Source organism: Canis lupus, chromosome X, assembly GCF_048164855.1.
Source record: "Canis lupus baileyi chromosome X, mCanLup2.hap1, whole genome shotgun sequence".
Classification (NCBI taxonomy): Eukaryota; Metazoa; Chordata; class Mammalia; order Carnivora; family Canidae; genus Canis; species Canis lupus.
In genome coordinates this window covers 123792769-123819377 of record NC_132876.1, presented here as the reverse complement: position 1 = coordinate 123819377, position 26609 = coordinate 123792769, and the positions used below count along the sequence as shown (strand labels likewise).

Sequence of the window (26609 nt, the reverse complement as noted above, 5' to 3'; positions counted from 1 at the left end):
ACTTCAGCATCAGTCGAGTCGAGCCGGCCGATGTCTCAAATTTTCTGGAGCAAAATAATTTCATGTGTGTGTCTAGGAAAGTTATAGTTGATGGGCAGTATCACGGTAGTTTCGAGTGTTCGACGCGGTGATTCAATATTCTGTGTGCTACAAAACGTTCACCACACCAAGTACGGTCACCGTACAGAATTCTGACAGTATGATTGACTATGTTCCCTGTGCTGTACTCGTCATCTCTGTGACTTATTCACTTTTTTAACGACAAGCTTGTACCTCTTGATCCCTGTCACCTATTTCACCCGTTTCCCCACCACCCTTCCGGGGCAAGGTGGTTCGGGAGGGGGGCGGGCAGCGCACAAAGTAGTTTTGGAATGAGATCTCTGTGTTCAGCCAAATTAGTACAATTCGAAAGCAAATTAAAGATGTTCCAAATCCGTAAGAGCTTGAAAATGTTACCCCTCAAAGATGTTCGGGAACAAAATGACTTGAGGGGGATCCCTGGGTGGCGCAGCGGTTTAGCACCTGCCTTTGGCCCAGGGCGCGATCCTGGAGACCGAGGATCGAATCCCACATCGGGCTCCCGGTGCATGGAGCCTGCTTCTCCCTCTGCCTGTGTCTCTGCCTCTCTCTCTCTCTCTCTCTCTCTCTGTGACTATCATAAATAAATAAATAAAATAAATAAAAATAAAACAAACAAACAAACAAACAAACAAAATGACTTGAGGATGTAGTCCAGCAAAGTGAAATGTGAATCCAAGGAAGATCCTGTAACAAAGATGCAGCTCTAAGCGAGTAAGTGAGTGAAACTCAGAGTTAATTGTAAAAGGATTGAGGCATAATTGTGGAAATGATCTGGGATTTGCACTCCACACCGAGGTGATCAGTGGCAGCAGAGGGGTGAAGATACACAGGCTGTCTTTATATTCGATCAAAAATATAAGTTTAGATTCGTGTGCTGCCAGCTTGAGGGTGGAAACCACCAGAACACTAGAAAGGACGTGTACAACTTCCCAAGCATTAGTGGCAAATGTGTTGAATGGAAGCAAAAAAAAAAAAAAAAAAAAAAAAAAGAAAAGAAAAGAAAAAAAAATTCTAATCCATGCAATGGAAGGTGAAAAAGAATTATGAAGACAGAGAAAGTATGATAACTGTTTAAAAAAATAAGGAAAAAAAAACTGTAGGATTCCATTTGAGTAGATCAATGATCATACTAAAGGTAAAGGCATTAAAACCCTTGTAAGGGAGAGAGAGATGTTTGTCGTAGCAAAATAAGCGGAAAAGGCCAGCCCTTCCCTGGACGTGTGCAGGAGGCACCTTCGACCACCACACAAAATGTTGAAAGTAAAAGATGTGTTCGATGTGATTATATGACTCGGTTCCCATGCAGGGCCCCACATCGCGTTAGTTAGCATGTCTGCCCTGTGGCTTCCCATCCACCATCTATGTAACATTTCCTCCTTCTTTCCTTACGTGTCGTGATCTGGACATTTTCGAACGGTACTAGTCATTTGTTTCATGGAATTCTTTCGGCTTGTGTTGGTCCCATATTTTCTCGTTAGCAGACCGAGGTTATAAATTTTTGGCAAAAAAAAAAAAAAAAAAGTCCACAGGAGTGGTGTACCTTTTTCAGGGTATCCTTTTTTTTTTTTTTCATTTATTATAGTCACAGAGAGAGAGTGAGAGAGAGAGAGAGAGAGAGAGAGAGAGGCAGAGACACATGCAGAGGGAGAAGCAGGCTCCATGCCGGGAGCCCGATGTGGGACTTGATCCCGGGTCTCCAGGATTGCGCCCTGGGCCAAAGGCAGGCGCCAAACCGCTACGCCACCCAGGGATCCCCTGGGGCATCCTTTTGAGGAGTATGTGATGTTGCTGTGTCTTGTCCCTGGTGATATTAACCTTGAAAACATGGATGAGGTACTATCTGTGCGGTTATGATTTTTGTAACTGATAGTTATCTTGGGGGAGTTGCTTTCATCCTATGAAAACGTGCTGTTTCTTCTTAAAACCTTTACCCTTGATTTTAGCATCCACCAGTGAACAGTGTCGGCTATAGTTATTACTGTGGTGTTAGCCAAAGGGTGATTTTAAGAAATATTTTATTTAAGTTCAATTTGTGTAACATTCAGTGCTCATCCCGTCAACCCAGTGATGATTTTCTATTTCCCTCATTCCTAATGTGTTTAGAGTTTGGAATCCTTCTGTAAGGAATTGCTGTTCCTTCTTCCCCATTTACTTACTTATTCAATTAATAAGTATTAGTATGGATGTTAGGTTAGTTTTAGATTAGATTACTATTACATATGTATGGGGACGCCTGGGTGGTTCAGTGGTTGAGCATCTGCCTTCAGCTCAGGGCGAGATCCCGGGGTCAGGGATGGGGTCTGGGATCGAGTCCCACGTCGGGCTCCCTGCATGGAGCCTGCTTCTCCCTCTGCCTGTGTCTCTGCCTCTCTCTTTGTCTCTCTCATGAATGAATAAATAAAATCTTAAAAAAATATTCCTTGAATATTCATTTTATACTTTGGGTTTCCTATTTGTTTCCTTGTTCAAATCCTGATCGTCACCCTGTATCCTTTTGATGTGCCTGCATCTTTTTTCTGCTTTTCCTCAATTTTTTTTTTTGTCATCACAAGATATTCCAGCCTATGATAGAGTAGAATTGAAGAAAAAAATATATATATAATGGAACACAGGAAAATTTCATTTTGAGAAAAGGTACAGTCTTTCAAAATTTGAGTCCTGAACTTGTATGCTACTAACAATGTAGGTTTTGAATACATAAAATAAAAGCTGATGGAGATCGTAGTGGACATCTGTCAGTTTCTCCTGGCTCAGCATTCATCCCAAGGCCCGTGCATTTTTGAAAGAGAAATACCTTTCTGCGGGATGACTGGAATCAGCCTACCTAACACAGTTAGGTATAGGGGTCAAGATCTTCAAGTTTGCATAAGATTTAAGGATGAGCAGAACGGATGCAAAGCTCCATGGGAAGATTGCGCTGAGTTTGATGGGATCTTGGATGCATGCTTCACGTTTGTATGAAGCAAAGGGGACAGCACGTCCTGTGTGTTGAATGTTCCCTTGGTCTCCTAGTACTTGGTGCTATGTCTTTTCCAGGGTTATCCTCTCCAAGGTGTTTGATGAAGTAATCGAGGTAAACCTGATAGACAGTGCAGACTACATCCACCTGGCCTTTCTGAAGAGGCCTGAGCTTGGGGTCACCCTCACCAAGCTTCACTGTTGGACTCTCACCCATTACAGCAAGTGTGTCTTCCTGGATGCAGATACTTTGGTGAGTACAGAGGGATAATGAGGACCTGATACTCCACTTGGTGAGGAACCCTTCAAGGACATTGCCTTCCCCTTTTTAAGGGGGCTGCTGATTCCTACAGGTGGATTCCCACCAGGTAACATGCATCTGTATCACCAGCATTGGCCAAAATTAGATATGACATAGCACTAGCACTGCTGTAACCCTGCCCCTGAGGCTCCTTTCCTAGGAGGGGTTAATAATCACGTGATGTCATCTACACAAAATAGAATAATTAGAAAAAATATTTTGCCTTGGTTGCATATTGAGTTACATAGTTCTGATTGGACTGGTGCACCTGGCTTCTTAGGCTGTGGCGTCCTCCGTGCGTCATTTGGGGTAGTGGCCTACGGTGTAGGAACCAATGACGACGACTCTGAAAAACGGCCATTGGAAAGTTGAAATGGGAAATGACGCTGGGGTGTTGGCATCCGTTCTAGATTGTCTTGGTTGTGTCAAAGCGGGTCTCTAGGAAGATGGAGAGGTTCAGAGGAAAGTGAGGCCAGTAACGCAGTTGGAGGCACGTTTTCTTTGTTCCAAACGGAGCACAATTTAGCAAGGCGGCGGGTGTTGGAGGGGGTCTGGCGTCAGTCAAGTTCTAGAAGGCAACAGATTACATCATACCGACTTGCAGGCCTCTTCACGTGTGCATTTTCAGAGGTTTGTTGGTCACGTTTGCTAGGTTAAAGAGGATACACAGCCAGGCGAGCTCGCTAGAGGATTTTAAGAACCTTGAGAAAATAGTTTCAGAGATGGTGTTAGTTCCATCACTCGAAATAAACCGGAGGGCAATCTTAGGGTCTCTCCTCCTCCTAAAGCAAGCCTTAGAGAAAGCGTCAGCTCAAAAAATGGGCACAGGTTTCCAATCACTACACGTTGGCCACCCTCGGGTTCCTGCTGCATTTGTCACCTGCATCCCGGAGGTAAGAGACGTGACGCTACGGGTTCCCCATGCTCTGCTCGGCCAGGTGCTATCCAACATCGACGAGCTGTTTGATAGGACAGAGTTTTCTGCAGCCCCCGACCCCGGATGGCCGGATTGCTTCAATAGCGGGGTGTTTGTCTTCCAACCGTCTCTCGAGACGCATGGCCTCTTGCTGCAGCACGCCACCGACCACGGCAGCTTTGATGGTGAGCGACGGGATGCTGGAGGTCGGTGGGAGGGGAGGGGGCCGTTTCCAGCGCCCATACCCCTGCCTCATCCTCACTCCCCCTGGATATGGGAGTGGCACTAATCAGTTAAACAGGGGGTGGGAGCATGAGGACGGTCGGGGTGGGAGGGATAAGTGAAGTCAGTAACTAAGTACGCGACAAACCCATTGAGGAAAATATCCTCAGTGAGTAAGAAGAACGATTCCCCAAACCTGACCATACAGAAATAAGTAGGCGAACCTTTCTCTAAAGACCCGGTAATAGAGTTTTTTTTCAGCATCACAAGCCATCCGATCTCTGGGGCAGATAGGGTTCTGTAGTTGTAGAGCGAAAGCAGCCACCGACAAGGCTTCAATGAGCATGGCTGCGTTCCTGTAAAACCTTATTAACAAAAACGGATGCCAGCCTCCTTTGACCAGCCCCTGAGGTAGCATAAAGTCAAGCGAGCCACGAGAAGCCGATATTTGGTTTGATTGCGCGTTAGTAGATGCGGAAAATGCTAGAATTGTTGTCACAAAAAGAAAACCGTACACCGACCAAGAATCGTCTCTGCGTAAGGGCGAGGAGTTGCCCACCAGGCAAACACGGTTGGGGAAAGAGTGTGGCTACAAGATAAAATTCATTACGGGAGGAATGGAGAATTTTGGAGACAATGTGAGGGTATAATTATCAAAGGTATGGGTTACGAGTGGAGAATTTTGGAGAGAATACGCACTGTTAAAATTAGTGATATGGGTGATCCATTCTTTTTGAGACAAACGATCATATTGTAATGGGCTTAGAGAAAAGAAGTACAATGGGACCGCACGTGCGACTGTGTATTTTAAGCCCTTCAAACACGTGGAAGGGCTGGACCACGCGTGATTAACCTCCTTGGGTGTACGTTCACCATTTAGGGGCAGATCAAGGCTTATTGAATAGCTTCTTCAGTAGCTGGTCGACAGCAGACATCCACAAGCACTTACCGTTCATCTATAACTTGAGCAGTAACACGGCGTACACCTACAGCCCCGCTTTCAAGCGGTAAGTTCTCCACTTTCTAGATCCTTCCATGCCTGGTGCCTTCCAGCAACCCTGTCTCTAGAATCCTTATCAGCCTTTGGCATGTGGGACAAAAACAAATTAGATCATCCCTCTCGTTGCCTCTTGCTTTAAATTATAGGTAGTCAAGGCGGTGAGGCTTAATGGTTGTGGTTCCCAAAGTATGGCCTAAGGAACCCCCGACGGGTTCTCCACAATTCTTTCAAATGTCTGCAGAGTCTAGATGACTTAAAAAAGTTATTCTAAGATGTTATTTTTTTCTTCTCTTATCATTTTTCGTTTTTTGTAAGTATACAGGGGGATTTTATAGGAATTCCATGACGTGGTAAAATAACACACTAAAAATTAAAAAAAAAAAATAGAACCACGCACTAAATGCAGATGCAGATAAGAGAAAGCACCTGTCTCCTCTTGGGATGGTCAGCATCATTCCTTTGAGAATTGCTTTTCGAAAATACAATTATTTTTCACGAAAAAGTATGAAATGAGCGTCAACATCTCGTGAGTGGATTGATTTCTAACAAATTGGTTAAATCTGTCTTCAGATTTCTCGGCTTTGTTGTCCGTGACGGTAAATGCATACAGATAGGATCCACGTGAACAAAGCTCAACTCTCGGTCCTCGGTGTGTTTTAAGAATGTCAAGAAGAAAAAAAAAATTAAAAAAAAAAAAAAGAATGTCAAGAAGTGTTAGGACCAAAACATTTGAGATTCGCTGCTGTCGGTGATGCTGTTATAAACAAAAGTGGAAAGTTTGAGCAGAATCTAGGGAAAGAATAATTCTAGAAGCATGTATTTTTAACAGCGAACATATTGCCTCCAAGGAGCAGAAATGGGTCCTTGGGGAGTGAAAACATCCTATTTTTTCTGATGTATAAAGCAGAGATGTACATACAGAATGCGGATATACAGTGCAAATTTCATGGGAAGATGATTATGGGGAAAAAATGTTTAAAAACGTTGAGAGGAGAAAATTCACAATCTTGTAAGAGAACCCAGTTTTCTTGTTTGTAGCTAGTGTTGTCTACCGTAAAAGCGATTTTTGGGAGGGTCCTTGTGGTTTTAAGATGATGTTTTGGGCTATCTACGATAATGTTTATCTTTATAAGACTCTTGATTTAGTCTTCTGGTTTGAGGATTCCCTCAAATGGGTTTGAGGATTCCCAATAGGTTATAGTGAAGTTTCTTGGTAGATAGAAAACAAAATACTCCAAATGTTCATTGTTTAAAAAAAAAATTAAGGAAAATTACCACCCGGTCCACCTAGTAGCGTTGAGACAAGTGTCCATGTACTGCTTTCTTTGATGTGTGTGGTGGTTGTGGGGTGCCTCCTGCATGCATGTGATCACTTCCACGTGCAAAGTAGATCGTTTTGTGTTTCTTCCTCAGATTTGGCTCGAGTGTGAAGGTCGTCCACTTTTTGGGGCCCACGAAGCCCTGGAACTACAAGTACAACCCCCAGACTGGCTCGGTTTTGGAGGAGGGCTCCGGGTTGGCCAACCAGCACCAGACATCCTTCCTTAACCTCTGGTGGAAAATCTACCAGCACAGCATCCTGCCCCTTTACGAAAGCTTCCGGGATGAAGAAGATCACGCATCTCCGGGACACACCGTAAGCCAGCGACACCCTCTAAAAGCAAGAGTTGAGGACGGGCATAGGCTCTGCGCGATCGATACCCGGTGTACTTACTCGGAACGCTCCCTTCTGTTTGAACATGCCGTATTTCATAGAGGACGCCGAAGATACAGACACCCTGGTTTGGTTTTTTTTTTTTCTGGCTCTAAATCATGAATGTTTAATGAGCCAAAATGTTGGTGTGATCTAGAGGGTTCGTGCATAAATAGATTATTTCAGTTGGCCGCCTTCATCAGGGAAAGAGCCACTTGCAGCTAAGTGGCTGCGGGTGATTGATTACCATGTTGTTCTAGGAGATACTTGCCAATTTACATCATCAATGCAAGTGGCTTTTGGAGGACGTTGCTCAAGAGGATTTTTGAAACCGTTGATTGAGACCAATTTGATTTTTAAAAAAATGTAATGGTAACCCTTCATGCACTCAATAGTCCCGTTTGTGCAGCCAGTTTAGTACGGATACACCTGCCGCGCAGAAGGCTTCTTGAAATTCGGTCCCAGGAAAGGTTATTACCTGATCGTTATTTACCAGCGCGTGTGTTAGTACCAAGCGGCCTGATTGAAAAGAATCCATACAAATTGAAAATAACCTCTGCCACAGTTTTTGTTTGGTGGAACTAGGGGCTGCTTCTCTTTGGAAGGACTGAGTTTCTCTGATCATGTCACACGAGGGAATAGGAGTTTATTTGTGTTTGTGTTGCCACTTATTTCCTGCCAGGTGGTTTGCAAGGTGTCACAGTTTACGGGGAGGAAGAAAAGATGTGGAAGTCAGGTGGTTCTGAGGAATAAGTCTAGGAGACGTGACCCATGTGGTGGTTCTTGCCAGAATGGTGGCAACTTCCTGGAGGACCACCTGTCACCTGTTTTATTAGAACTTACCTTTGTGAGTTGTCCCATGGCCACGAGCCCTACGGCCCTGGGGGTCTCTGTGTCGGTCCTGCGGCACGGCAGTGCTTGCTTTTGTTTCCACAGTGTCAGACCCTGGCCCTAGAAGATTTATAGGTTGTTGATAGGTTCTCAGGGCCTGGTTTCATAAGTCTGTGTGCATTCCTTGGGTGAGCTTATGTTTATTGAGTGCAGATGATTGATACGGTTGGGGAGCGCTGGCCTCATAGAGGACGGGACGGGTCCTGGGGTCCCCAGGGCAGCCAGAGAGTTAAAAAGATGTAAGGAGGACTTACCGGATGCATCCCTCTTTGTGCAGGCTGCTGTCGAGGAGTTGGGTGCAATATCAGCAGTGGGGTCCAGCCAGCCTTGGCCTGCTCAGGGCCCTGTGGAGCAGACCGTGGTCTCGGATGACACCCCACCCTCACCCAAGGGATGCCATGCGGAAGACGTAAGTACCCGCCCTCCACACAGGTGTGCCGGGAGAGTCAGACGCTGGCTCCCGGAGGAGACAGAGCTCCGAGCCTGCTCCCGGAGCTCCTGGGGCTCCCGGGGAGGGAGAGGGCGTGGCCCCGTCTGCGGGGTGCTCCGGCTTCGAGGGGCTCCTGCGTTCGTGTGGATCGTCGCACCGTTTCACATGGCGTATGTGGCGTAGTGCTCTCACAGGTGTGCGTCCCAATCCTGGGAACCTGAAACCGCTACCTTATCTGGAAACGGGGTCTAGGCAGCTGTGGTTAGGTTGAAGACCTCGAGAGGATGACTCTAGGTTTTCCGGGTGGGCCTGTGTCGTCACCAGGGTCCTCAGACGGGGGAGGCAGAGGGAGATTTGCTGATAGAACGTGAGGTGATGGAAGAGGCCACATAGAGACGGGAAGAGCTGCGTGCTGCTGGCGTCAGGGGCGCGTGGCCACAGCAGGGTTGGAGGGCCCTCAGGACGCAGGAAGAGGCCAGGAGATGGAGCATCTGGGGGAGCCGCCAGAAGGAACTCCACTGGGCCCACATCTTGGCTTCAGCCCAGGGACACCCGTGTCGGAGTTCTGAGCTCCAGAACCGCAAGATGGTCAGTCTGCATCGTTTGGGGCCACCCCAAAGGGGAAGCAAGAGTGAGCATTTGTCCCAGCGGCCACAAGAAGCTAATACCCTGAGAACAGGTGTCGGGTCTCATCCTGATATTGTGGGGTCCCCAAACATTCAAGTTCAAGAGGTGTCGCCTGCATCTCCCTGGAGCCCAGCTGCCAGGCCACGCAGTTCTGCAGCCGGAGAGCTTTCGCCAGCCCCTCGATGAGACTATGACTTGCAGATCCGTGCTGACCCGTGTGCTCGTTTCTCCTGAGTCTGGGTCTGCTGAGTGCTCCTCCTCGGAGAAGAAAACTAATACCGGGTCTTATTTGCAGAAGGGATAACACCAAACGAGGCCGTTCTTTCTCCCTCCCCGATCGCTGAGTGAGTACGTTGGAATAATGTCCAGTGTTTAAAGATTTCTGAATTTGAATCCTCATGTTGAAAGCCGGTTTTATTCCCTTAATTCCTCACCGAGATTATTAGGAATTTGTAGCCGGAGATGGCTCTCGGGGGTGGTAGGTTCAAGGGCTGTTGTATTTTTCTGTGTGCTTCACCCAGGGTTGGTGGAACTGTCATAGATTGGGAACAGCCAGCGTTTAAATTTTAGGAAACGTGTCTGTGGGAGGGACTCTACGCTTTATTATAATGTGGAGTAAATTACCTCGTCTGGGCAGCTTCACGCCGTAATAGTCTTTGAGTTGTGATTTCACGTCAACGCAAACAAATGGAGCAGACGCAGGGACAGCCGGGTCCATCCGTGGTGAAAGATTGTGGTGCCATTTGGGCAAGTTTGCTCTGGCCGCGAACCCTACCCCATCCTCAAGGGGCAGGACTGGGGGAAGGAAGATGGTGGGAGAGAGCCCAAGATTGGAGAAAAGTGGGTTCAGAACAAGTCCCTGTGTGGAAGGAGGAACGTCACTGAACGTCATTGAACGTGTGACCCTGCGGGCCGTGGGGTCTATAGATGGGGCCTGGGGCTGCCATCTTCCTGGGCTCCGTGGAGTCTGAGCCCGAGGCCCAAGGGATCGGTAGACAGGAGGCGACTCCCCAGGTGGGTTGAGTGTGGCCCGTTCAGGACAGTTCACTAGTCCTCACAAGTAATTGTGGGACTCCCAACTCTAGTCTTGGCTGCCGTCCCTGCTCCCGCTCACCTCCGTACGTACCCCCACGCCCCGGGCTTGGAGAACCTCTCCAGACGGTGGGTCGCTGCGGTCAATGACCCGTGTCTACAGATGGCGAGAGGAAGCGGCCGGGGGAAGGAATACAGAACAGTCCACCTGGAGGTGTGACTTTGATCCGTACTAACGTGGTGTTTCGGGGTGTCTGCTTCACTCTTCTCTCCTGCTCTAACCCACCCTTCCATCCTGCCGTCTGTGAATTCTGCGTTGCAGTGATTGACGGTTGAAGAAATCTGGGTGGCCTGCCTGATTGCTGATGAGCACGTGTCTCCAGAAGCGATGAAATCCTCACGCTTTTAAAAGGAAGGGATGCCCACCTCAGTGCCCGCCACCGAGGGAGGCACTTGACGGGATGAACACTGGGTGTTATTCTGTATGTTGACAAATTGAACACCGATAAAAAATAAATTTATTTAAAAAAATAATAAAAAAATTAAAAGGAAGGGCTGAAAAAATAAATAAATAAATAAATAAATAAAAGGGATGCATCACTAAATTCTACTCCTGAAGCCGATATTATACTATATTAACTCACTAGAATCACGCTGTATGTTAACTCACTAGAATTTATTTTTTTTAAGATTTTATTTATTTATTCAAGACAGAGAGAGAGAGGCAGAGAGACACAGGCAGAGGGAGAAGCAGGCTCCATGCACCGGGGAGCCCGACGTGGGACTCGATCCCGGGTCTCCAGGGTCACGCCCTGGGCCAAAGGCAGGCTTTAAACTGCTGAGCCACCCGGGCTGCCCTCAGTAGAATTTAAATAAAAATTTGAAACAAGAATTAAAAAGGAAGGGAAGCTTCCACGGTATCTGGGGTATGGTTCCTTATTTGGGAATTAATTATGCATCATCACTGCCACCTACCGGCCATGTATTGAATCATTGACCCCGGGTCTTTAGTTTGCGGAGCTGGAACCCTGTCTAAAAATAAATTCAAAAAAATAAAATAAATAAATAAATAAATAAATAAATAAATAAATAAGTAAACAAGTAAATAAGTAAATAAATAAAAAATAGAAGATCATTTTCATAAATTCCTGAAAGTGTACAAGAGCTGGGTCCTGAAATTGGGATCCTTATTGAAGATAGCAGCCTTTCTATATATAATGATGGCAACAGTATTGACAAGGTCTCGGTTTTCCAAAATAAAGCTAAATGTCTCATTTTCTTCCCGTATGAGTTAATGTATTCGCCATGTACTGTCTTCACAGCCAAGTGTTTTGTCCTCCAGTGTCTTGGGTGGGGAAATGTACTTAAATGGAAAGTGAGGAATGCCCTTTGTTTTTTTAGAGTTATTGGTTGTTTTTATTGTGACTTCGTAGAACATCCCATTTTGTTTTCGTAAAAGCTTTCGTGGAGGGATAACACACATGTAAAAAAAAAAGGAAAAACAAAAACAAAAACAAAAACAAAAACAAAACAAAACAAAACGGCCACACATGATAAGTATACAGGTTGATGCATTTTCAGAGTGAAAAGCGTCCTAAATCGCCGCAATCCAGGTCCAGAAACTCACCCCAAGGGACCTCTCGCACCCTCGCAGCCACTAGGAAATGCTCTCCCGACCTTGACCCACACCACTTCCTTGCGGGTGCTTTCGAGCGCCTTCTAAGGGGGGGCCCCACAGTATGTACTTTTGGGTCTGGTCTCTTTCAGTTGACATCTGTACGAGATCGATTCGTCCTGCTGAGTGGGTCGGTAGTTCATTTATTCTCATGGGCTGCGTATTATCAAATCGTAGCAAGACCCGAAGAATCGATTAATTCCGGCATTGATGGGCGCGCTGCCGTTTTGGGTAACACGGGTATCACCCTGCTACCAGCAAGCCTATTCATGCATGTTGTTGCCCTTGCTAAGCGTTTTTGGAGACGTTATACCTAACAACGGTGCGGTCGTTACATCAAAGGGCATCACGTGTTAGTAGATTCCGCCCAGGATTTTGCAAGCGGCTGCAGCCCTAGCGGGGTTTGGGAGCTCTGGATGACGCCACATCTTCATTCCGCAACCTTCCAAGGTGCCGGTGAGCACGTGGGGCATCTCCTTGTGGTTTTATTTTTTATTGCATTTTTTATACATTTATTTTTTTATTGGTGTTCAATTTGCCAACACCCAGCGCTCATCCTTGTGGTTTTAATTTGCACGGTTGAGATGATGTTCAGTTAACTCGAGCCAGTTCTTAGGTGCTTATCAAGCTTTGACTCTTTTGGAAATGCTTGTTCAAATACTTTGAACATTTTTCTCCAGAGTTTCCTTTTTTTCTTTAAGTTAGCATCTGGACGACGTGTATATTCGAGATACAAGTTCTTTTTCGGTAGTAGAGTACGTATTAATATTTTTTTCCTACTCTGTTGCCTTTTCAGTCCCTAAACGGCATCTTTCTACGAAGAGAAGTTTATAGTTTAGCCACGTTTTAGTATTTCCTTTAGGAGTAGTATGTCTTGTTTATTCTTTAGGGTATCTGTCCGTAAACTAGGGTCATGAAGATAATCATCTTCGTTGTCTTACAGAATTTTTATTGTTTCCACTTTTTACACAGAAGCGCATCATCTACTTGGGATGGATATTAGGTAACGAATGCGTTTGGGGTCAACATTCACTAGTGTGACTTGGGTGTCTGTCATTAATTCACGGCACGGGTTATGGACCACACCATTGCTCCCCGCCTGCTTAGTCATGTTTCCTTTGCCGTCAGTTTAGTGCCCATATGTGGATGAATCTATTTCCAGACGCGAGTTTTTTGCTTTATTTCTCCCTTTCTTGCACCGATAATTACTGCCCTGGTTACCGTGGCCTTAAAAGTCTCATTACCGGTCCTGCAAGTACTTCAACTTTTTTCTTCTTTCCTTGCCTCTTGAAAATTTCCTTTAAATTTCCATATGAATATTAGGATCAGCTTCACAGTTTCTTGGAATACAAAAAAAAAAAAAAGAAATCATCTGGAATTTTGGGTAGGATTGCATTGATTCCATAGATGGGTTTTAGAAGAACTAATATCACCAAAGTTTGAGTCTTCTGCTCTATGGACTTCCTATTTTTAGATTTTTTAAAGGATTTTATTTATTTATGAGAGACACAGAGAGAAAGGCAGAGACACAGGCAGAGGGAGAAGCAGGCTCTCTGGAGGGAGCCCAACGCGGAACTCGATCCCAGGACCCCGAGATCACGACCCGAGCAGAAGGCAGATGCTTGACTACTGAGCCACCCACAGATCTTCTTTAATTTCCTTCAATATGGTCATTTTCCTAGTAAAGATCTTGCATACATTTTACTGGACTTATTCCTAGTTTTTGAGGCCATTATAAATAGTGTTATTGTAAAACCTACGATTTTTGCCTGGATCCTTTTGGTTATTCTGCATACCTCATTACATCACCTGCAAGGAAAAAACAGTCCCGTAGTTTGCTAAGATGTCAATCATACATCGACCGTGTCACCTGTCCATTCCACTCCTACGGTATTTACTCAAGATAAATGAAAGCATACGTTCATACGAAGACAGCAGATTTGATGTGTAATAGCTCAGAACCGGAGACGACTCAAGTGTGTGTCCATCAACACGTCAAAGTGTGAACACATTGCGGCCCGTCCATACACTGGAATGCTACTCGGCAATGAAAGGGAATGCACTCCGGAGACAGGCAACCGATGTGCAAAACGTAATCATACCGAGTCAAAGAAGCCGGACCAAAAAAAAAAAAAAAAAAAAAAAAAAAAAGGATATGTACCAAGTGGTTCCATTTCTCTAAAATACTAGAAGAGGTGAAATAATCTACAGTGTCAGATAAAAGATGAGAGAGGGCCCCTGGGGATGGTGGAGGAAGGAGGGAGAGATTACTGCGGAAAACTTTTGGCGATGACACGTATTTGCTCTCTTGACTGTGTCAAAATTTGCCCATTTGTACAGGTTAGTCCCAATTTATAGTATGGAAACGGTACTTCAGTAAAGCTGTTAACGAAGCAAGACGCGTGAAGTTACTATATGGTCTTGGCACATCTTCGTCTTGTTATGAAATAATTTCTACCAAAGTTTATTGCCTTAAAGCTTCGTTTTGCTTAGTACTTACGTGGTATGTTTCGCTCTGCCTTTTTCCTGTCAATCTTTCCGTGTTCTTAACGTCGAGGCTGGAACTATCTAAAAAATTCGGAATGGGGTTCTGTTTTCTTTTTATCCATTTCCTTTTTTTTTTTTGCCTTTTAACTGGGGTAGATTGTTGACATTTGATACAATTACTGGGATATTTATGTTTAAATCTCTCCTATGGTTGGTTTATTTATTTATTTTATTACCGATTTGAAAGATATTTTTCTCTCTTTTTAATCTTTCTTTGGATACACGAATGTATTTTTAGTTATTTCATTTTAGCCTCTCCTTCCATGTCACTGTGGCATTATTTTGATCGTTTTTTAAGTGGTTACTTGGAGATTTTCCAATTGTCATTCCTGACTTTGATGTCACGTAATGTATTTACGACTTAGAGACTTCTGGGAGGTAGAAGAACCCAGAAGGGTTTCAGATTGTTCTCTTCCCCCCGGCATTTTGTGCTGTTGTTGTCTGTTTTAATTCTGTAACCACTTCCTGCCGTCCAAGTCCACTTACCTATGTCATCTTATTTTCATTCCGTGTTTCTTTCTATCAATAACAGCTGTCTTCTCCCCTCAAAGAACTTCCGTTATTATCCATTTTATTATTTTATTTATTATTATTATTTTATTATTATTCATTTTAATTCAGGCTTCATGCTGAAAAATTCTCTCCACTTGTATATCTGAAAATTCCTTTACTTAACCTTCATTTTGCGGCCAGGTTTTCCGGGATGCACAATGCTCACTTGTCAGTTCCTCTTACGAGGCACTTTGACGATGTTGTTCCTGCATCTCCTGACGCCCATCATCGCTCTGCAGATTCATCTCCTAGATTCGTGTTTAGGCACTTGAGGGCGATTTATCTCTTCTCTCTGGCTGCCCTGAAGATTTTTCTCCTGGGCTTTAATTATCTGTTTTATAATCAACAGCTCTGGCTTTATTATTTTCCCTATTTGTCCTACTTGCAGGCTGTAGCTTGAGCCTGTATTCCTTCTGCGCATTCTGTGTCTCTGTATGTCTCTGTCTCCCCCTCCCTCTCCCCACTCTTCTTTCCTTTTAGGACTCTGATGACATCTCATTAGGACTTGTTACCATGTTTGCCGCATCTATGACTCCCTTCTCTACATCTTTCCTCCCATTTCTCCTTCCATGCTTCATTCCACTGGCCTATTTTCCAATTGATCGATCTTCTCTTTCATTGCGTTTCATCAGTTGTGAAACCCATGGTCTCAACAGTCCATTTCAGCTATTTTTAACCCCAATTAACATAAAATGTTAATAGCACAGCTTCCATATTTCATTGAAATTCTCCAACTTGTCCCTTTATTTCATTTAAAGTATCTCTTACACTTGATTACAGTCCACGTCTGATAAATCCTATATCTGGGATTTCGTGTGGATCTTGTGGTTCTTGTGGTTTGATTTTGTTTTTCCTCTTGCTCTTCATTCATGTGGTCTTGTCTTGCTCTGTGCTAGGTGATTATTGATACCACACGACACATTGCTTATGGAGAAACTGCAGGGATCATTGGGAGTTTTGAATCATCAACATCCAGTGGGCATTGCTTCCCCCCCGCCCCCCAGGAAGGAAATTTTCATAGAGGTGATTTGCCCACACCCCGTGGGAGGTTGAGCTGGTGTGAAATTGGGCTTCTGTGTTTGTAAGAGCGCTCTATTTCTGCCCCTCTTTTTAGTGGAGTCCCTCATGAAAGCCTGCGGTGTACAGCGGGTCCCTCCTGAACACCTCATCATTTATGAGTTCCTCGGCCTCATAGCACCTCTGAAATGTCTGCTTAAACTCTTGTCTACAGCCTCTTGCTTGCCTAAAGGGGAAATAAGATGCCGGATGCACTTATGATATTGATATTACGGGCGCAGCCCAGCCTGCCCACATGACTTCTGCGTGTGTTTGCAGGGAGAATTGGGGCAATGTGTCAGCGTTCTCTAGCCTCTGGCAGACGTGATTAGGTTAATCTTGTGGAAGCCTTTGGATCATTTACAGACCCCAGCCTGTGGGCACAAACTTGCTTCCTGACCATGAATTGATTAGGCGCGGGGTATTAACAGCCCCAAATAGGTAAAAATCTATGTCTGTGTCCCAGTCAGCTTTGGTGGCAGAGGCATGCTGGGCTCCATGCAGTCATCGTGGGATCCAAAATCTTCCTGTTGTTCTGCTCCAGCTTCTTCTAGGACATTCCATGTCCACTGTGGCTCCCTGAGACAGAATTAGCCCTCCCCGCTGAAGCCAGCCATTGCACACAGTGCCCTGTATTTTCTCCTGTGCACATGGAATGACCGTAGCTATGGACCATCCTTGGAAGCATGGAGAAAATAATCGCTCGAGTTGCTCTCTGTGGGGGGTTGTTTCTTGTGGAACCTCAGTTGAAATAGGTTGGAGGGATCTTGTTCCTCATGTGACATGTGAAGAGCGAGAGTGAGAAAAGCATATCCCACCTCAGTGGAGGTGAGTCACAGTGCATCTCAGTGGCATGGGTGAGAAGTCGCCGTGCGTCTCCACTTACGTACAAAGAAGACGGGAGCCCAACACAGTGTGAACCCAACACAGTGGAGCAGCTGCAGGAGTTGGTGACCCTGGCCGTGTCTGCCCCACACCTGATCCTTGTCGTGCTGCCTTTGTATCATGGAATCCAACAACCTAGATATTTGCGTGTTTTCAGATATTTGCAGGAGGGTTATTCTAATGTACTTTTCTTTCTCTCTTTATGACAGACGATAGGGTGGCCTGAACTTGAGACATCCGCTGGAGTGAGGTGTGACCCATTGTCACCACCCTCCCCCCAATGTGCAGACTCCTCAGGGACCCAGAGCACCTCGGTACACCTCATTTATACTCCTCCTGCACATCTGTGTCTCCTAGTGTTGTTTTCTTGGTGTGTCTGTGTCCGTCGAACAGCAGAGAAGATGCCCCATGCTTTTATTCTTCATCCTGTGATCTTGCCGAATGGTTTTCCCAACCTCGAATACGTGTTGCGATTAGTCCATAAAGGACCCAAGTGTCTGTTCAGACTTCTGTTGGTCATTTGGTCAGTCCATTTCCCTTTAGGAAGCATTAGAAATGACAAAGGTGTAACATCACCATAACACATATTCCCCCTTTTAAAAAGTTTTTTTGGTAGGATTTTGGATCCATCTTTAATATCAGTATTAAGGGATTATGGGTCATACCCTTGTTTTTGCTAAATGTGCCCTCATGAATCTGAGCTTCTGTTACCATGCATCATCAGAAGACAGAACTCAGAGTCTGCTATGCTCATTGAGACACGAGCTTAGTAAGATACTTTCATGGGCACTTGGTATAAGCTATAGTCAACCCTTCAACAACACAGGGTTGACTTGCACGAGTGCACTTATACACATGGATTTCTTCCCAAAAAATGCATGATAGCACTATATAAATGTATTTTCACATCTTGTGATTGTCTTAATCACATTTTATTTTCTCCATCTCGTTTTATTATAAGAATACACTCTATAATATGTAGAACGTGCAAAATACATGTTGATCGACTTTTCATGTTACTGGTAAGGCTTTCGATCAACAGTGGGCTATTGGTAGTTATGTTTCCGGGGCGTCAATCGTTATATGTGGATTTTCTCTTTTTTTTTTTTTTTTTTATATATGTGGATTTTCGACTGTGTGTCAGTCAATGACCCTAATGCCACGTCGTTCAGGGCTGAACTGTAATTGAATCCCTGTGTGAAAAATTACCTTTGGTGCATCCCATAGAAACTTCCAGCATCTCATCTTGTGTGGGAAATAGTGGGTGTCGGGGGTGGATGGTGGGAGCGGACAGGCCTGCCTTTTCAAGTCTTTGCAGAAGGGGCCATTTGGCACGAGATTCATTTGATCATATTTTCCCCTGGCAAAGAGTTCTCTGTCCTTGTGGTTAAGACTAGTTGCCCGAGGCCATCTGCAGACTAACAATGCAATGGTTATGTTTCTAGCAGCCCACGGATAAAGCAGAAGGTGACCCATCTCTGGAAATTTTGGAACCAAGCCAGGAGCCCCCTGTGGATGTCACCGGGGACCCCAGTCCTCAGGATGCTTTGGAGGTGGTACCCTAACTGTCTTGTCTGGCATTCCTGGTGGACGCTAGCTATCCACCATCTCTGGGGCCGGCAGCACTCGTGCGGCAACTGCTACCTCAATTTCCAGCTTGATTTGGTTTGAAATAAGACTCTGCCTGCATCTCTTGGTACTTCTGATTTGTCTTCCTCCTTCCTGGCATTTGCGTGGGGTGCTTGGTCACTTTATTTCCCATCCTTAATCACTGTGGCCTTTCTCTCTTTGCACACTGTTCTGCAAAACTGAATTGACATTCAGGGCTTTGCTGTTCTGTACGGCGAGCATGGGTACAATCACCCAGCAAGCCATTGTCTCAAATGAAGAGGATGAAAGCGAGAAAAATCTGGGGATGAATGTTTTGAGCTAAAATGGCGCTAGTGGTGCCTTTCCTTCCTCTTCTGTGTTCTTGTCTTAAATGTTCTTCTTTCTGTGGATATGTTTAATCAAAGCAATTGCAAAACAATTTTCTTTTTCTAACAGTGATTGAATGACACCTTTTGGTTTTTAAGTAAAGTTAATATGACTCCAGAGTCGGGTATTGGGTCTCCAATGAAAGTTAATATTGAACATGTGTCCATTTGAGAGGCTATAGCAGCATACTATAGACAGGGGGGCTTATGCACATGGTACATTTATTTCTCACAATTCTGAGGGCTGGAAGTCCAAGGTCAAGGTGAGACGCGCTTCCTAGTTCATAGACCTCCATCTTCTTGCTGCGTCTTCATGCAGAGCAAGGGATGAGGAAGCTCCCAGGGGTCCCTTTTATAAGGACACTGATTCCATTCATGGGGGTTCCACCATCATGACCAGACCACCTCTCAAAGGCCCCCCTCCTCATACCATCCTATTGAGGATTGGCATGAATTTTGGGGGAGCACAAATATTTAGTTTATAGCAATAGTCACAATATGGCCTATTATGTAATACATATTTTAGTTTGTACAATGCCTCTACTAGAATTTACTGCTGGAGAAAACATGTACGCTCTTTGTCAGTGTGTTAAATGCCAAATGCAGTATTTCGAACTTATTTCCAGAAGTGTCAGTGACAGGGTTTCTTCTCAACCTGTGCTGTCCGGCATGTGGAACATGAGCATATTCAGCTCCTGCACTATGGCTCTGAGGCTCTCTGATTCAGATAAATAGCAGTTAGGGGGTAACACGGTATGGGGGTGCTGCTGAGCAGACCTCATGTGACAGCCCAGCCGTGTGGTGTGGTGGGTTTGGGACCGTTGGTGAGTTCATTACCTTCTCTGATCCATGAAGTGGAGACAGGGGTGCCCACCTGAGAAAGTGGGAGATGGGGGTGGGGATTAGACCCAGGAGTGATTTAGAAGAATCCATGACAGTGCCTTGCTCATAAGGATCAGCGCCACCCCTACCACCAGGGCTTTAGCCTGGCTGTTCCCAGCGGATGGCACCAGGAACACTCGCACCTTCTGGGGCGATGCACCTGCATGCACCTGATGCATCCCAATGAGGGGGTGTTGTGAGCACCCAGGAAACAGGCGCTCCACTACTTGTCTGCTTAACTGGGGCGTGTTCACTTTCTCCTCCTATGTGTGTCTCCACTGTCCTGTGGACGACCCTCACTGTTTTGTATAATACCGTGTGTCATAAAATCAAGGGAGTTTGTGGTTTTCCTAGATATGTACCTCTTCTTGGTATCATGGATGATGCGATCACCACACTGTTTTGTGTTGAGCAGTACTGTAGCATGTGTGCTATGCGTCCTGTTCATTCTAGAAAGTTTAACTTCCCAGACATGCACTGAGCCTGAATCCAAGTGCTCTTAGAGGAGAGAAGGGCTAAGGTATGCTGGAAAAGAAAAAAAAAATTTAACTATTGCTATTATTTCCTTGACCAATAGGATGGCTATGTTTGAACATGACGTATGGAAACAAGGGTAGGACACGGAAAGTTATCCATACAAACTCTTCAAAGACACCTGCAAAAAGTTAGAGTAGAGAGTACGTACCATATGCCCAGTGGCATCGAAAATCAAATTGAACCATCTGGTATTATCCCACCAATGCACACGGCGTCTGGGGAGTACCTGGGTGTCCCCTGTAGCATCTGTGGGTGTGTATGTTATCACCACGTGCATATTTCTAGACGTCTTTTCCTAATCCTTGGTAAGAAATTTTTAGAACAAACGTATTTACTACTTTTGTTGGCTCATTGGGTGCCAAAGAAAAGGTGAGTGTGTTTGCACATGTGTGTGTTTATATATTCTCTCATATTTTGGCTTTAGGAAGATAAAAACCGCACCATCTGCAAGCAGAAAACCACTGGGGTCATTGCTGAAATGGCTTTGCCGGGTGGTCCAAACTACTATGGGCTTTATTCATATATGGCAACCATTCTCTTGATTTCACGTAGTTTCATTATATGCGGTGATGCAAGACATTGAGGTTTCGGGTGCGTGGAAGCATTAAATAGGTGCGAGTGTGTGCGTAAATCAGTTTAGTGGCCAGAAATTAAAACACTTGTAACGCAAAAGTGAACACATGTAGAATGGTATTTTGTAAGACTTCACAAAACGTGGCCAGGAAAAGCATCGTCTTCAAAGAGTGTGATATTCAGCTCAGCACGTATTTTGTTCAGAAGAACTGAGCTTCATTTGTAGAACCAGTGGCTAAAGCGGACGTTATGTCACCCCAGCGATGGCCTCAAAAACTGTCTCCTGTCTGTCTGTCGTCCCTAGGTTGACCTGGCCGTGTCGGTTTTCGAGATTTCCATTGAAGAGAAGGTCAAGGAGCTGAGTCCCGAGGAAGAAAGGAGGAAGTGGGAGGAGGGACGCATCGATTACATGGGGAAGGATGCATTCGCGCGCATCCAGGAGAAGTTGGACCGGTTTCTGCAGTAACCCGAGCGGTCCTGTTACGCCGTGTGTGGTTAGACAGTGTTCTGTTGCATGATCCCGTGAACGCGGACATCTCCTCCACGCCCTTCAGAGGGAACAGGTGTTCAACTATGTGCCTCTATTTGTGGCTGACCAACTTGAGTGCCTCACAAAAATTATGTAGACCGCCAAAAACTCAGCTTAAAGCCCCCTACCTCCCCGCTCCCGCCCTGCCGATCCAAGCTACCCATGCCTTCTTGGCTTCCCTGAGCTGCCAGTTCTTTTCAGCAAGTGGGAGCAGGAATAAACTTCTGGTAGACCCTTCTTTGTGCTCTCTGGTCCTGCTCCAAAGAGCTCTGGGATGCTGCCTTGGGCAGGTGCTACCATGACCTATCCTATGTAGGGTTAGACGTCCCTGCAGATTCTCTTCTGTCCCTGAGCTAATGACACCAGTGTATGTATTCAGGACCTCAGGAAGCCTCAACGATGGAAAGTCTTTTCCTTGAGGACTAGGGAGACGTTCAGACGAGGGTAATTCTCATGGAGACACTACAGCTGCTATTTCTCTTCTGCAAAACCCAGTGGGACTGCCAGGTGCCATTAACAGATGCCCAACTGGGGAAACGCTGGAGGTAACGTGGAAGGGAGACTCTAGCTGGCTTGGGACATAGAGCGTCGTCTTGGTTTGGGAGAACCAAGGGTTTACTCCAGCTGGTTCTAATGACACCTCGTTCACACTAACAGGATCTGGGGAGGCTCTTGGTTTAGAGGCAGATCCGTTTGCCGTCCCGTGCACTTCACTGCTCTATGCTGGATATCACTACCTCAGTCCCAAGTAGTGAGTCAAGTCACTGTGTTCTCCAGACCATTTCAATGCACCTGTTTGCATCTCACTTTTATGAGACTGGATGCTGTAGGAGAAATCCTCATCTTCCGAAGTACCCCAATTTTGTGAATTCATGCAGTGTGTTGGAACAGCTCACAGGGTCACTGCTCATGGCCACCACAATCATAATTAGAAACAGGCATCACTGTCCTAAAGAGAGGGAAATGTGTGTGGGTTTTTTTTTTTTTTTTTTGAAGTTAGAATGCATTATCATGCACATGGTGTGGAACATCAAAAGGTTTCGTACAGATAGGTTTGGACCAAGTGGTGTTGGCCCTGCTATAGCTGGGTGGGTGTGTTTGGCCACATTTTACATCATGTCGAGCAGGTGAGCCCTTGGGTAGGGGAATCTGGGGGAGTGCATGACATGAGTTGTGATGTGAGCTTCCGCAAGATGTGAGTTATGCAGGGGTTGTTTCCTTTACGTCTGGGTGGCTAATGGTCTGCAGTCTTGGTTGGCATCACACCTAGGATGCTTCCAGAGCTAAGTGAAGATAGCCATATGGATATAGCCTTATAGGGATTGAGCTGGGACGGTCATCAGCCATTAGAATGACACTATATTTATTCTGGGGAAAGACCGTGGGTGCTGTGTGCTGTGGTGTTGGGTTATGGAAATCAGAAGCCTGGGTCTGACATACTGAGAAGGAGGAAAGAGTCCAGATGATGGATATTTGAATCTGGTTCAGCTTCTGTGGGGAAGAGAACTCCTGTTTCTGGACACAAGTTCCTTGCTTTAAGGTGTCCGTTCAACACGGACTTCTGTTCTGCATTCTGGTCTCTATCTTCTGATGTGAATGGATGTTAATGCACTTCAATTAAAATTTTAAAACAGCGACATGGTGTCCCTTCTGGTGTGTGTTTGCGTGCGTCCTGAGCCATCAGAATGATATATTATATGTAACAGAGGGAAGGGATGTGGGTGTCTTTGTCCTACACTAAATTTAAGTCACCAACATTTTTTTTTCCAGAATTCCTAATTGCAGTAAAATGTGTAGAGCTATTTACTTCTCAGTTTGTGAAATTCCCTAAGGTCTCTCTCTAGGGAAGCTGCCCATTTCCTAACACTGTTTTTCAGTGTTGTGAATTCATTCATTCATTCATTCATTCACTCAGTCTATCCATCCATCCAACCACCCATCCATGTATCCAGTCATTCATCCATCCTTTCATCCATCCATCATCCATTTATCCACCCATTATACCTCTTTTCATCCATCCATCATCCATTTATCCACCCATCATACCTCTTTTCATCCATCCATCTACTGGTATATCCATCCATACACCTATCCATCTATCCTTTCATCCATCCATTATCCTTTCATCCAGCCATCATATTCCTATTCAGCCAGCCACCCATCCATTCATATATCCATCCATCCACTCACCCATCCACACATTCATGCATCCTTCCATCCTCCAGTCATCAATCCATCCATCCATCCACCCACCCATCCTTGCATCCATCCTTCCACCCATCCTTGCATCCATCCTTCCATCCACCTATCCACTCATCCTTTCATCCATCTACCCATCAGTCCATCCACCTAACCTTCCATCCATCCATCCATCCATCCATCCATCCATCCATCCATCCATCTATCCCTCCACCCATCCTTCCATCCAGTCACTCACCTATCCATCCAACCATCCACTCATATATCCATCCATCCATCCACCCATCCATCAATCCATCCATCCATCCACCCATCCATCCCATAGTTATTGAGTTCTCTGTATGGCAGACATTGTGACATGTTCATATGTCATATCATGACATATTCAATAAATGAATAGTTCATTCTGAGGTTTCTAAATAACATATTTGTAAGAGGTGTAATATGGTGTTGTTCTTTGAATAATGCCAACGCCAGAATCTATTCTACGTAAAGTCAGGACTACACGGTTGTAGAAGTTGAATCCGCAAGAGATTTGACCTGTACTATAACTAATATTTTGGTGCATTAAAAGAGGGTTGTGTGGGTTTTTTTTTTTTACATTGCATTTTCCTAGTAATATTTTTCAATTATTATTTGGGGGCAGGAGGCAATGGCATGTGGGAGAAGCACTTGTAGATATACTGACGTTGTAGGGTGGGTGACAGTGCGTAGATATAGAGGAACAAAGTATAGTGTCCTCAGTTGGTCGTATCCTGCTGAAACCATTGAGTGCTACCTGAATGCACGCGAGCAGCCCGAGTGCTGATGGGTTTTGGCGTTGGACTGGAGACAAGTTGAAGCAGAACAGGGGTTCTTTGGGGCCACCACTCCTGAATTAGGAAACACAGACCAATTATCATTTTACATGCTTATTAGTCATTCGTATCTTTAGTAAAACGACTGCATGTCTTTGCTCATTTACCGGATGGTTTGTCTCCTTATTATGGATTTGTATTCATTTGGAAATATTTTTCTCCACGGTCCCGAGCTTATCTTCTCCTTTTCTTCACGGTGCTCTTTGAAGCACTCAAGCTTTGACTTTTGATAAACTCTCATTTATCAAGTTTTGAATAGTAGATCAGGCTTTGGGTATCCTTAAAAACAAAAATCTTTTCCCAATCCCCCAAAAATAAAGATTTTGTCCTGAGTTTTTTTTTTTTTTTTTTGAATGTTTTGCAGATTCTTCTCATAATGTTTAGGTCCCTGGTGGGTTTGGCATTCACTCTTGGGGACACTGTGAGAGGTAGAGTGTCCAAATATGTGGGGTTTTTTGCACGTGCTGGTGAGCACCCCACTGGATGTTTAACCAGCTGATCTTTGGGGCCACCCAAAGCTGAGCACATCTGCAAATTTTCCCCAGTTTGGATGTTGGAGTGCACCCCCGGGACCCCTCTGGGTGTGCTCACACTCAGGCAGAGCTGGGTACAAGGGTGTGGGAGGGGAAGGCAGGCAGCCGTGGGGATTCAGCAACATCCGACACCACGTGCAAAGCTCCCCATTTGCTGTGTGGGAGGAAACTCCTCTCAAGCTGGCTCAGAGCGGACAGCGGAGGGGAGGGGTCTGTCCTGCCCCTTAGTTAAGCCACAGCCGGTCTAACCGGTGAGGCTCCTTGCCAATGTTTCACTGTGAGTCCAGAGCCCTGGAGACTGAGCTGGGGCTTGTCCGGTCAGGTTGTGAATGAGCTCTGAGTGCCCGAGCCCTGCTGTGAATCCCGCTTACCCCAGAGGGTCTGCACACAGCTCCCTGTGCCTTGTGGTGGCGGGGGGGGGGGGGGTTTCCCCCATCCCCTCCACGCCCCCACCCCCTGCTGGGCATCCCATCTTCTGCCTCGGTTTTGCATTTTTTTGTGTGTATATTTTTTCATTGGAGTTTGATTTGCCAACATACAGCATAACACCCAGTGCTCATCCCGTCAAGTGTCCCCCTCGGTGCCCATCACCCAGTCAGTTTTGCATTAAAAAAAGAAACACAGTGATGTAGAGCTGGATACTGATAGTGTTCTGTGAGCAGAAAGACATTTCACTGGAAAAGACTGACTCACAAGAAGATAAAGTCATAAAGGACGGAAAAAAAAAATCCCTGGAGATTTCTTGCAGAAATTCCTGACGTTTATAAATGAACAGCAAGGGCTAAATATGCTTAAGAAGTCACTTAATTTAGCAATGAAATGATGTATCAAAGACCTTGGTCAAGTCAAGTCAAGTCAAAAAAAAAAAAAAAAGGCTGTTTCACCTTCAGGCTGAGACGAACCCTGATTCTAACACCGGGGCTGATATGTGCCCACTTGCAAGAGTGCATCTCTCAATTCCCAGTTCTATCTATGGATGGAGGCAGGGGTCCGGGGTTAGGACTTCTGCAAAATCCCCTTCGCCGGGGCTGACTCGACTGGGAGGAATGCCCTTCTTCCTGCAGCCCGGAATGTCCACGTCATGGCTGGAGCTGCTGCAGCCATCCTGAGACCATGAGGCAGAGGAGAGTAGAGCGTGCATTTGCAATGAGGCTGCCAGCCCGCGGTTGCTCCCCTCCGAGAGCACACATCCTTCTCTCGCTTATGGCATTTATTCCCGATGTCTGTTACTAGCAGCCCCAAAGTAATTTCTAACTCGTAAGATGAGGACAGAGGGGCAGTGAATGTAATGTGTGCGGTTACATCAGCCGCTTAGGAGATCATCCAATCCTCAACACCAGACACGGAGCTGGTTTCTCTGTTAGCCAGAAAGACGAGGCTCGGAAACATCAGCCTCCCCTTGTGTAAGGCTGTCCGCAGACACAGCGAAACCCCAAGGATGGATGCTTTAAAATCAATGTGTACAAAAATTGGATCCTGGCATCATGATCACTCCCGAGCTTTAGGAGAGGAGCAGGACTGGGGGCATTACTGGGTGTCCACTGCCCACTCTGTGCCCAGGACACGGTACTCAAGACAGGGAAACCCAAGCTAGACCTTATGGTGTGTGTCCCCTTCCATCGTCCTGGTTTGTGGGCGAGATGTGCTTCTCCCTTTT

At 45.5% G+C, this 26609-nt stretch overlaps 1 protein-coding gene across 4 annotated transcripts in view; it reads left to right on the top strand.

Annotated features, from left to right (window-relative positions):
- Positions 1–23000, top strand: part of LOC140627220 (glycogenin-2-like) — a 36606-nt gene extending 13606 nt beyond the window's left edge. For 2 of the 4 annotated variants that reach the window (XM_072815264.1, XM_072815265.1), the window contains exons 4-11: positions 3118–3292; positions 4279–4441; positions 5359–5485; positions 6892–7114; positions 8340–8471; positions 17076–17180; positions 18312–18419; positions 21139–23000. In XM_072815264.1, coding sequence (XP_072671365.1) covers positions 3118–3292; positions 4279–4441; positions 5359–5485; positions 6892–7114; positions 8340–8471; positions 17076–17180; positions 18312–18419; positions 21139–21300 — 1195 coding nt within the window. In that variant the 3' untranslated portion in view covers positions 21301–23000. The remainder of the gene's footprint in view (positions 1–3117; positions 3293–4278; positions 4442–5358; positions 5486–6891; positions 7115–8339; positions 8472–17075; positions 17181–18311; positions 18420–21138) is intronic. The other 2 variants (XM_072815267.1, XM_072815268.1) reach the window with 2 other exon arrangements.
- Positions 23001–26609: the final 3609 nt, after the last annotated feature.